Genomic DNA, 12500 nt, shown 5'->3' with positions numbered 1-12500 from the left:
AGACAGACAGACAGACAGACAGACAGACAGACAGACAGACAGACAGACAGGCAGACAGACAGACAGGCAGGCAGGCAGGCAGGCAGGCAGGCAGACAGACAGACAGACAGACAGACAGGCAGACAGACAGACAGGCAGGCAGGCAGGCAGGCAGGCAGGCAGGCAGGCAGGCAGGCAGGGATGCAGAGAGACAGACAGACACTAACCAAAGCCATGTGATACTCATTAATGTGTTAATGTTGATTCTCTTACATCTCAATCTGGTTCATCCTTTTCCTCTCCATCCATCCCTTTAATTCAGGATTGTGTGGTTACCTTCCTGCCCCCTTCCTCCTCTCCCTCCCCCTTTCTCTTTCTTTCTCGCTGTCTCTGTCTAACCAGCATGAAGAGGCAGCCATGCATTCAACCATCAGACAGGCAAATGTTACACACACAAACACACACTCACACACTTGATCTCAGCCAAACCCTATCCCTCCCTTTGTTTTCACAAACCAACAACACAATACTCAACAAATATCTCAAAATAAATGCTCAAAACATATACAATAAAACAAACATTTTCTGTGATTGGCTTTGTCTTCCAAAACGATTTTAGCCAATAGTAGCCTACTAAGGACTTTGTGCATTGCCCTGTACCCACAAGGGCAAAGCCCTTCCACCCCATAGTCCTGTGTTTCATGCTCTAACACAATGTAAGTCACAGGCAGGGTTATCCTCGTCCCCAAAGGGACTGGAGATCCCGTTCCACCCATCTCTGACCTATAGAATCATCCCACTGAGCATGTCAGCATGCAACACAATTCTCCCACTGGGAACACCAAACACTGAGCATGGAAAAGAGAAGACATTATCTTTCTCTTTCATTGTAAACAGAGATTTATTCTGTCAAGCAATGTAGGCTAATGTGAAATACCCCCAATAAATGTTGTATGACACAAGCTTCATTGATTGCTATAGCTGCCTGTTGCCCAATATACAGCACCAATGTCTTGGAGCTTAATATGTATATTAAATACTTTAAATATTTCATGAGGATGGCAGGAAAAGAATCGTTAGGAGAGGTAAAGTTTCATTAACAACTCCATTTGGCTGCGAGGCAATCTCGTCCTCTACTACTGTCACTTTTATTGCAATAAAACACATCTCTCGAGTCCCTCTCTCCTTCCTATCCCACACTCATCTCCCTTTCTCCCCGTCTCCCTCTCTTTCTACATATCATAATAAAACATTTGTAGATCCTCTTTAAATGCACTATTACTTATGGCTGCCTTTTCATATTCTAACATCACGGGCACTTTAGTGACGATAGAAAAACGCGTCATTCATTATTCAAAAGCAGCCGATCCTGTCCCTAAGAGAGAGAGAAGCCCGCTCGTGAAATTGATAACAGTGGAGACTCGTGCAATAAAGATGGAGCCCGCGGGTGCCACCAGCCCGAACCTCGATTATGCAGATCAAGTGGTAATTTCTCAAACAAATCGCACGCTTTCAGTCTTTTGTTCCCTTTTCTTTGGACTAGAGCATATCTCTCCAGAGAACCAGAATGCCAGCTGAATATATTGGCTTTGCAATTTTGCACGAGAATTGACGTTCTAACAGAGGGTCATTTAGAGGAAGAGAGCTCTCCAAAGTCAAGTGTTACGCCTATTACTCGACTAATAATTATAAGTGTTACAATTACTTTAGCCTACTATATTATTGGCATAGTTGTTTTTTTGTAACCACTATTATATAATTGTTGTTAAAGGCTTTAACATTTTTGTTAGAATGTAGGCATATCTACAGGGAGTCTTGGCTTGTTTCCTGATCTGTTTGTGCTCTTGCAAACTCCATTGCTGTCAATGTCAATCAAGCACACTCATATTTTTTATAAAGTTAATATGTTTTGTAACTATTAGCGTATTTATTTATTTCTAGTATTTTTATGATTTACTACAGCTATTGTTATTTTATAAACCTAATTATGATTTTATCATCCATACTGTGGGCCTATGATTTTTAAAAGCTTTCTCCGCAATGAAGAACATCCAGGGTACATCGGGGCTAATGTGACTGGGATAATCTGAGGATTACACCATCTTATTTACACCCACGACCCCTGGACCAACGCTCCCCGGTCCCCGTCCGATCATTCCATTTCCATTAGCGCCTAGCCTGTGCCACGGTTTCCGCCGTGTACCGAAATCCACAATGCAGCAAAAAGTACGAAAAATTGAGAGAAAAAACAGTGGTATATGCGTACAGATGTTCATATAAATCTAAATCGAATGTATGCAATCGAAATATATATATATATATATCAAACATATAATTTCATAGAATAAACCTATGAACAACACACACAATGAAAAGTTAGGATGATTTAAATATGAAATAGCCTGATAACTACATTGGCAGTAGCCTAAATGTGTACGGTGAAATGAGAGCTACTACAGTCCAATTCTTCTCCATGAAAATATGGCCACCAGCGTGGTCACATATGGCGGGGAAAACTAGCCAATTCTGCGAGTCCATATCGCTAAATAACCACCTCAAAATTTGGTTGTCTTTTGACACCTCGTTTATTCGTTTACGGACAACACATGTATTGTGAACTGCTTCAAAAATATTACTACGAAATTATTATTATTCATAGAGGAAATTCTACAGGATGAATCTGAAAACCTTAACGCAGTTTTGATAAGAAAAAAATATTACATGTTTAGATGGAACATTATAGCCTAGAAAAAAAATCAAGATAACCTCCATTTATTCGTAGAACAAATTCGATCGAGTTGATCATTTTGCATGTGGCCGGTAGGCTACCTATCTCATATTGCCTCATCATATGAATCATGAAAATAGTCTTATTCATTACAGTTACAGATATCAATGCGTGTCAAAATTAAAACGTATTGCAACCCAAAATATAGGGTTCAATTATATATAGGCTAATAGTTACAAAAAGTGAAACCTGTGTTGAAAATCTTAAATATTGTAAATAAATTAAATGTTAAATAGTTGAAAGACTAGGCCTATATCAGTACCAGAGATGAGGACAGGAACCCATTTCAGCAAGGCTCTAGCCAGGGGTCGATGAACAGTTAATTGTGTCCCTCTTTTCATTGCGTCTGATGGGCAGCAAGTTCCAGCGACCATGCAGACCCTCCACTTCATCTGTACTAGCCCGTGGCCTCGTCACACAATTCCCTTTTATTAACAATTGATGTGGCACAGCCGGGGTGCACTGTGCACCATTTCCATATAGTTTAGGCCTTATAAGGACTTAAAGCATTATTCCTATTATAATTATTAATCCTGGCGTGTGTATGATATAACCCACTTGTTTACTTACAGAGGAGGAGTAAATTGTAGCTGTTAACAGATGCCCGTAATCATAACGGAGAGGTGATGCCTCGCATCTTCTATACCTCAAACCAATGGCCCTAACCAAGGACCACCTCAATCCATGACGAATAGAGAGAGACTCTTGTGTTAATACAGGACCTCTCGTGTTTCTCATAGAAAAAAATCAACAAGACGACTGAACTGCCTGCGTTCATCTCCACTACTCCATACTGGTCCAGGGAGAGACGCACAGCCCACAACACACGTAGCGTTATGGACTGTTCTGCATATCACAGACATACCATAGAGAAAAGACAGGCATAAACAATAAAGAGACAAGAGCTATTGAGATAATCAAAGATTAAACGGTATATTATACAAATAGGAAACAGCAATAAGAAATAGAAATATATGTAGGCCTAACTGTTGCAACTCTTGTATGTTATTTCAGTTCAATGGAAATATTATATTACAGCATACTGTATTTCCATGGAGACCGGGACAATGGTTACAAAATGGAGATTAGAAAACATGGACTCCGATCACCTTTTCAAAGCCTGTAAACCCACTGTCAAGTGAAGGATTGTCCAAACAGGTCAAATTAAAAGGTTTAGAAATCGATGCTCTGAAATCGCACTAAATTGTACCAACTCTGAGAGCTAAGAAGGAGTATGGTGCCAAATGATACCCACCATGCTTCAATCAGTCATTAAAATGACAGCCAATGAACAGTCAAGGCGTTGACAGCATCAACCAATAGAAACACAGGAATTGGGCTTTTGGGGGGAAGCAGCTAGACCAAGATGTTTTGACGCAAGGAGTAGAGCGTCACAGATGTCTCCAAACGCACATTAAACTTTCACTGGCGCGCGGGAGGATGATCTGAAGGAGGCCTTTCCGAAGTTGCAGACCGTCGGATTTTAAAAGGAGGATGACATTGGAGCCAACGGCATCTTCTCTTTGGCATAAACCGTCCGTTTAACCTCTTAATTTAATTTCCATCCAGTCCAGCCATCCCACAGTCTATTGAAAGGTGAGGATGGAGCGCGCACCCAGCGCCCCAAGTCCTCCTCCCAAAGCGGCCCAGCACGAACCCATCAGCTTCGGTATCGACCAGATACTCAGTAACGGTGCTGACTCTGAGACCGGCCGGACCAGCAGCAGATACGGTTCGGATACAAGCAGTGGAGACGGTTACCGTTTGGGAAGCACAACTGGAGGGAGTGCTGCCACCTACACTGCGCTGTCCATCTCCCTCTCCGGCATGGTACCACAGTTAGAGGATCCTGGTTTGTACGGAGTGAACCATAGCCTGGGCAGCAGAGGAGTGATCCGGGTGCCCGCTCACAGACCGTTGACTACCTCGGGGCCGCCGCACTTGACGAGCGCTGTACCCGGGTATGGAGGCCTGTGTTACCCGTGGGTCGGGAATAGGTTCGCCAAGGACAGGTTATCAGGTAACTTTCCGATACAACCCTTAGCATCAAATAATGTTATTGAAAAAAATACACAATTTCATGCGCAGTGATTTAGGTTATCTATTTGAACATCTCCCCGTTTCCCGTAATGGCAATTTTACTTTCAATGTGTTCAAAACAGCTTAGCTTACAATAAGCAATAAAAACTAAAATAATAAAAATGATGTGATCAATAAAATAACCATTCATTTAATCTTCAACCTTTTATGCATAAAACAAATCAGAAAATCTAGGTTTACATTTTAAAAATGTAGTCATTTAGCAGACTTGACCCATGCAATTTTACTGAAATTGTAACCTGTTTCGTTATTCTTCTTAACTATTTAGCCTATACTGTAGCAAGGAAAATCACACAAATATTGAATTGGTCTATAAAAAGATGGCCCTTTTTTGTTAATTTTTGACCTATAACAACGAAGTGAGTGAGAAAAATCTCAGACAAATTATTTGGTGCTAGAAGACCCTAAACCCTAAACTGGAAGTCAATGAAAATGGAGGCATTTACAGAGAGATCAAATCAAATATAAAATATACTATTTTGGTTGATTTTACAATGCAATTTCAATCAATTATAGGCTACCGATTAAAAAGTTATTAACATACCACGTGAAATAGGAAAACATAATAAACAATGTTATTGTACCAATTATGTTGGGAGTCATTCTTTTCCACAGGGATTTTATTTTCACCATAGTTCACACCCAACAGTTTAGACAAAGACATATGAAGAACTCGAAAATATTCTCCCCAAGAGTGGTTTCCCATAGTGTGAATGTTATGCCATAATGCTATTGATCTATTTAATTTTTAATATTCCAATTCGGCACTCAGAACTGAACCCAAAATGATTAACTCCCTGTATTTACAAGGCTATTTCATGTGATTGTTTGTTCACGCTAGAGGAAGCAAGCCTAACTTGAATAGCCAGACAGGAATGATGGCTTTATCCACAGAACATAATCGGATAAAATAAAAAGGAAGATTCACACATTTCAGGTGGGTTAGTCGATGTAGGTCCAAACAGAACTGCTCGGTTTTATGCAGGCGTCAAAATCAACCAATATAATAAATATTATTCTGTTCTACTACTTTCTTTCTCCAAAAACATTTATACCCTAACCTTTGTTTTCGGGTGAGGATTATGTAGGCCCTACAAGTAGGCCTACTACCAAACCTTATGAACTGTAACGAAGTTGGAGGCTCACCTCACTCTTCCACTACGTAAACTCAACCTCCAGTCTGTCTTTCTGCTCTCTCCATCAGCTCTCGTGCCATTCACGGTGACCCGGCGAATAGGTCATCCATACCAGAACCGCACGCCACCCAAACGGAAAAAGCCTCGGACATCGTTCTCCCGTGTGCAGATTTGTGAGTTGGAAAAGCGCTTCCACCGGCAGAAGTACCTCGCGAGCGCGGAGCGGGCCACCCTCGCCAAGAGCCTGAAGATGACGGACGCGCAGGTCAAGACCTGGTTCCAGAACCGCCGGACCAAATGGAGGTCAGTTGATCCATGAGCTTACATGTTTACTCAAACCTTGAGTTTACCACATAGAGATGGATAGAGGTATCTAGTGCCCAAAAGCCAGTTTTAGCATGTGCAGGCCATTGAGGACTTTCACCATTTTGAAGCAGTCAACTGGGTGGGACTTCCTAAGGGTTAAGGAAGGACCACATGATTCCATCCAGGTCATCAGGAGGGATCAGCCAATTAATTATACTAGTGAGCAAACATTCCATAACTGCAGATGGCACTAAATTGTCAAACTTGGCTTTATACATTTTCAAACAACACACTACAGATGGCAGTATGCACCCTTTCAGTTTCTTTGCCAACTCATAGAAGTAGTAGAAGAAGAAAATGTACAACTTCAAAATAGAGATGGCCTCAATGGCGCTGCCCATTCTCTCACAGACACCATAAATAGGACAGGTAAAATGAAGCGATGTCTATCTAAGTCTATGGTTTACCTCTTCATTTTATATGTTTTCAAATCTCATTCACCAGTCACTTCCGCTCATGCACAATTAGTCTGGGGAGGAGGTTAGTTTTCAGCTAGGCCTTAATGGGGACTAATCATTTTCGGGTTGTGTGAATGTATAATTGCAGAGGATTTTAAACTAAAGGAAAACAGACTCAGGCTGTTCTTACCATCATGTTTGTTCCTGGCACTGATTTCAATTCCTGGTTCTGTCTTAAAAGGAGACATACTGGTGGTAGGCCTACAGGATATTCCTATCGTTTTTTGGGAAGAAACATTTGGGATCTACCAGCTGGTTCCAGTTGCCTAGTGTGCTTATTATGGGATTGTTCAGGAGAGTCGCTATGATCTATGTACTGTGATGCCAATTTTTACACTTGTGTTATAAGAAAAAGTAAGCTGTAGATGAATATGGAAAGTTGAGGTGGTTTATAAATGTCCACTATAGGCTACTTAAGTGTGACCATTGCTGAATGTCAACATATAAATATATTTTGTTCATATTTCGATTTTATGCAATTAATCTCTCTCTTTTTGCTCTCTCAGGAGACAGACAGCGGAGGAGAGGGAGGCTGAGCGGCAACAGGCCAATCGGCTGATCCTGCAACTGCAGGCCGACGCCCTCCACAAGTCCCTCAGCGAATCAGCAGGCTCCGACCCACTGTGCTCACATAACTCCTCCCTGTACGCCCTGCAGAACATGCAGCCCTGGGCCGAGGAGAGGGAGTAGGAGGAAGTCTCCCCTAACCGCTGATCCAGGGTCGCATATTTGTTCATCCGTCCAATTGGGATGATCTGATCCTAGATGATTTGTTGGTGCCAAAATGGAGGGTATGGACAGTGTGATGCCCCTTTGAGACTGTGTGGAGACTAGGTGTCTTATAGGGCTACACCCTCAACCTGAATGAGTGACTGTACTGTTGACATTACACAAGCACCGTTACCAGTTTACACACGTGTTTTTACCCCTATCTGGCCTTCTGTTACATTCCACACTTTGACTCTATGGCTAAAGACTGAGGTTGTAGACTAAAACTGACAGGGAAGGATAGGAGGAGTGTGTGTGTACGGTAGAGGGATAGATAGAGGAGTGTAGGAGAGAGGGAGGAAGAGGGGGAGAGAGAGGGAGGAAGTGGACAGGGGGGAAGAAGGATGCATGTAATGTTGGTAATACAACTAAAACACACATCCTCAAATGTTTCATTTGGGACACATTTCCTATGAGGATGTAAATGTTTCATAATTTGTACTTGGGATGTATAGATATGTAAATAACGATATAACCTCTTCACTTGAGAACACTTTGTTTATGTTGTTTGTGACATACAGACATGAATGGAAAGCTTTATTTTAGTCACAGCCTCTCTCCCTTGCTAAAGAAGACACTTCAAACGTCACTACTTTCTCTGAAAAGTTTATTGTTAAATATCATTTTGTACAACATTTCAATATACACTGATGTGATTTCTTTTTTTCTGTCTGTCATTCTCTGTCTGTTAGTCTCACCTTCCTGTGCTTTGCTGATCATGAATCTTGATATTGTATAAAAGTATAGGTGACGGTAAGGTAATAGGTGGCTGTGAAATAAGGGATTCTGTGTTTTGTTGTCAGTAAGTCTTCACATTGATTAGGCTATTGTCATCATCACCCATGGGTCATGGCTTTCATTCCTGTATTCTCAGTGACAAGGTATAATTCTCTCTCTCTCTCTCTCTCTCTCTCTCTCTCTCTCTCTCTCTCTCTCTCTCTCTCTCTCTCTCTCTCTCTCTCTCTCTCTCTCTCTCTCTCTCTCTCTCTCTCTCTCTCTCTCTCTCTCTCTCTCTCTCTCTTCACAGTGAGTGGTTGGGTATTGTCTTGAGAGTTGTTACTGTACAGTCGTAATGTCCCACAGGATACCACGCACACACCCATATTGGCACAAAACAAACATAAGAATACACTTCAAAATAGTGCTGAGCAATTAGTGCTTTTTGAAGCCTGTTCAGTTTTGGTTTGTTTTTGGAAAAAGAATCACGGTTTTCAATTTAGGTTTATTTTTTTCATATTTTTTTAAACAATAAATGCATTATGTGTTCAATGCTGTAACAACAATGAATAAAACAATTGACAGTAGTGAGTGACAGCCTATAACTATCAGTTATTAGAATCTAACCATAATTTATTCACATTACTTTACTTAAATATTTTGGTTGTGTATATTACATATTTGTTTTTAGTATGGTGATGACTTTATTATTTCATTAATAAAATCCCAATGATGGTAGTGACTGGCCATTACTGCATATCACTTTTCAACAAACCATTCTTTATTCACATTACTTTAATAAAATATTTCAATTGTTGTGTATATTTTTATTTTTATTTGATGACTTAATATTTTATTCCAAGTCATCATCTCATCTCTGCTCAGGCAGTAGCAGCCAGCCAGCCATCTATCTCTGTGCTCCCCAAAGAGTCATCCTTCAGGATAGTAGGCTAGCCTAGCTGGCTAGCTGCCTGCTGTCTGATGAAATCACTTTTTAAGTAGTTATTTCAAGTAGATAAGGCATATTTTTAACACTGCTAAATAACAACTATCAATCAATTAGATGTATTGTCGGGTAGAGATACCCAAGCAACCGCTTTCTATCCCTCTCCTATCTCTCTATCGCTCTTCCTCAGTGTCTGTCTGTCGGCCCACAGGCTTGCCCGGCAAAGAACCAATGAGAACAGGCAGCTAGCTGTAGGCAATGGATTCTGGTCATTGTAGTTCATTACCACGTTTTCGGCGCTTAACTCTGATGAGTTGGACAACATGTCCCAGACAGAAATCTCTCTAGAGAAATGGCACAAATGACGCACAGGAAAACCCCCGAACTAAATGGAATTCAAATAATTGAACCACCGTCAGTCAATTAGTTATTTACAAACCAAAAATAAACAAAAAATGTCGGTTAATCGCTCAGTGCTACTTCAAAATTGGACGTAATACGTTTTTGCTATTGTATATTTCTGTCATAGGCCACAGAACATCCAATCCAGGCTCTGTGGGCAGGAATATCGTCTGGCCAGATTGATAGACAAAGAGACAGATCAACAGAGCTCAGTGCAGACAGAAAGATAGAAGCCAAAAACACAATGACACAAGGCACAACAACACGAAAAACATTGACTAACACTAACACTAACACACATAAAGTAGGAGTGGTGCATTTAGCAGGGTTAGGACTGACTTGGTTTAAATGTATATTTCTTAATATGTTGCAGTCAAATACAGATCATATGAATTCTACAAATGAAAATGCACAGGAAATGTACTTAATGTGTATTTGTAAACTGTATTTGTGGTGAGACTGAGGCCAGGATTCAATCCAAGGTGTGTTATTGAGCAGCGCACTGACTGCCGACAATGCAACTTTTAAGGGCAACTTCCCCAACGTTCGCGGAGATTGCTTTATAGTGCGCCTCGGATTGAATCCCGGCCTGAGACAGTGTAGGTATGTGTGTATGTCTTAATCTGTGTGTATGTCTCTATAATGTCAGTATGTCCATTAACAGGTGTTATATACACTCTCGGAGAGAACAGTAACCATAACAACAATGTCAACATCAACAGAACAAGACTGAGAGAGGTCGGACCAGGGGTGAAAGGTTACAGGGTCACAGGAAGATCAAAAACAGGTACAGGGGGTCAGAGGTCAATGGGAAGGGTCATAACCCAGCCTGTTGATTGGTCACTGCCATGGTAAGGTGATGGTGAGACACTGTGCCACATGACAGATGCATATAGCTGTTGCTGGGCGGCCAGTGTTGAGTACCTCTCATAACCATGGTGACAACAAAGTTTATGTGTGTCCCTTTTTGCCATTAAATGGCGGGCTGCTCTTCCTTCTCACAGTTCAAAGGTCTCTTCCCATCCCTCTTTCATTTTCCCACTGTGTCTCTTTTCCTCTCCTTTTCTCTGTTTCATCTATATGACGTTTTCGAAAAGCTGCAGGGACCTCATGATGTTTTCATCCTGGAAAAGAAAGTATGAAAAAAATGAGAAAACTGATCAGGAGGAAAATAACAGTAACACCTCTGAACTTGCACATACAGTGCTCAGTGGAGTCCTCTGACTGCATCATATAAGTACCACTAGGGGGCAACAAAGACTTAGAAGAGGTTAAAGCAGTTTAAAATAGAGTACCACATTATGAGTCATAATACCCATAAAACCTAGCAGTCAAAAAAGGAAAGGGTTCCAATCATTTTTCCACCATTCATTTTTCCCATAGGGGATTTTAGAAACTGAAAATAAGGGCTGTGTTTTGTGTAGGCTTACCCTGGCATGACGTTTTGATAAGCATGTAAATCTCTAGGACAAGGTGACTTTAATCAATATATTCACCTGTATTTATCCCCAAAAAATGAAATGTTAATTAGCTGCTAATGTGGCTATCATAATGTACTACAAATGCCATGATGAGCTCTGGGTGCCCATGCGCCTGTCATCGAAATAATTTTGACAGTAACCCTCCAAAAAGTTGTTCATAAACCTTTTTAATTTCCATATGTACTAGGAAGATAAGTGTTTGTTTCTTGGGCTTCAGGAATGTGACTGAAAAAGTGCCTCAGGCCTTGAAAGGGAAAAAAATTTAACTTATTGAAAGGGGATATCGGTGAAAAAATGCCCACGGTTATGACCGCGCCAGTGCCTGGAGCTTACTCAGGTGTTCAAAAGCGCATATCAAACCGAGAGCATAATGCTTATTAATTAGTTATTTATGAGTTTTAGTTTAGAAAATAATCTCTCCACAGAAGCAACAGTTACAGGGATGGTAAAAACAGCTTCAATACCATGACAACATCAGGTAAACTGGGCAGGAGGGAGCTGTGCTTCTAATACAGCAGTTCTGCAACATTTTACATTTTACATTTTAGTCATTTAGCAGACGCTCTTATCCAGAGCGACTTACAGGAGCAATTAGGGTTAAGTGCCTTGCTTAAGGGCACATCGACAGATTTTTCACCTAGTCGGCTCGGGGATTAGAACCAGCGACCTTTCGGTTACTGGCACAACGCTCTTACCCACTAAGCTACCTGCCGCCCTACAACATCTTTAATTGAGCCTCTCATTCTCCTTAATTGCCGGCCTCAAGAAAGGGATTAACTGTATAAGAAGCTCTGTGGACAGGTCATCTGGATAGCCAATACATTTGCAGATACAAACATATGATCATCTTTAGAGGACAACAGTTCTTGAGGGCTTGAACAAAAAAAGCAGTTTGCGATTTCTTTCATACTGGTAAACCGGCGTTTGAGTTGTGTGGTTGTAATATCAACAGTCCCTTATCTCTGGTATAGCTTGGCATGCATCATTCAAAAATAAGTTTAAATTGTGTGCAGCGCCATGAGCATATAATGCACAACGTCTCAGGAAAGACTGTCTGGGTTGGCAATACTCAGTATAGGAAACAGTCGGGCGCGCAACCTGGACCTACAGGCGGTGGTGAAAACATTTGCTCACAAAAATGCAAGGCGACGCAGTCGCATACTGTAGCTACTATAGGCCTCTACATAAAAAGAAAAGAGAGTACAGATATACAAATATACTTTATTCTAAGAGAAAAAAATAGAAAAAGAGACGCAGACAGAGAAAGCAAGGATGACTTCAGGAGACCAGGGGAGTCTCTCAAATTGGATGACATTTTATTTGATTCAATTTAATTTACCTTGAATACTGCAGCCCATT

At 41.0% G+C, this 12500-nt stretch overlaps 2 protein-coding genes across 2 annotated transcripts in view; one reads left to right on the top strand and one right to left on the bottom strand.

Annotated features, from left to right (window-relative positions):
* Positions 1–4369: 4369 nt before the first annotated feature.
* Positions 4370–7517, top strand: LOC311117995 (T-cell leukemia homeobox protein 3-like; the record flags this gene model as incomplete). Its single annotated transcript, XM_084192877.1, has 3 exons — positions 4370–4787; positions 6072–6306; positions 7334–7517. The coding sequence occupies 3 exons, from the start codon at positions 4370–4372 to the stop codon at positions 7515–7517; spliced, it is 837 nt and encodes a 278-aa protein (XP_084049003.1).
* Positions 7518–10736: 3219 nt separating this feature from the next.
* The window catches only part of LOC311117994 (A-type potassium channel modulatory protein KCNIP1), a gene marked incomplete at both ends in the record, with an annotated part of 4708 nt that continues 2944 nt past the window's right edge, over positions 10737–12500 (bottom strand). Inside the window, one exon of the mRNA XM_084192876.1 lies at positions 10737–10784. Coding sequence (XP_084049002.1) covers positions 10737–10784 — 48 coding nt within the window. The remainder of the gene's footprint in view (positions 10785–12500) is intronic.

The sequence above is a fragment of the Coregonus lavaretus genome (assembly GCF_964263955.1).
Source record: "Coregonus lavaretus genome assembly, contig: HAP1_SCAFFOLD_8162, whole genome shotgun sequence".
NCBI lineage: Eukaryota > Metazoa > Chordata > Actinopteri > Salmoniformes > Salmonidae > Coregonus > Coregonus lavaretus.
Note: the sequence above shows the minus strand (reverse complement) of the source record. Positions and strands in the feature narration are given on the sequence as shown.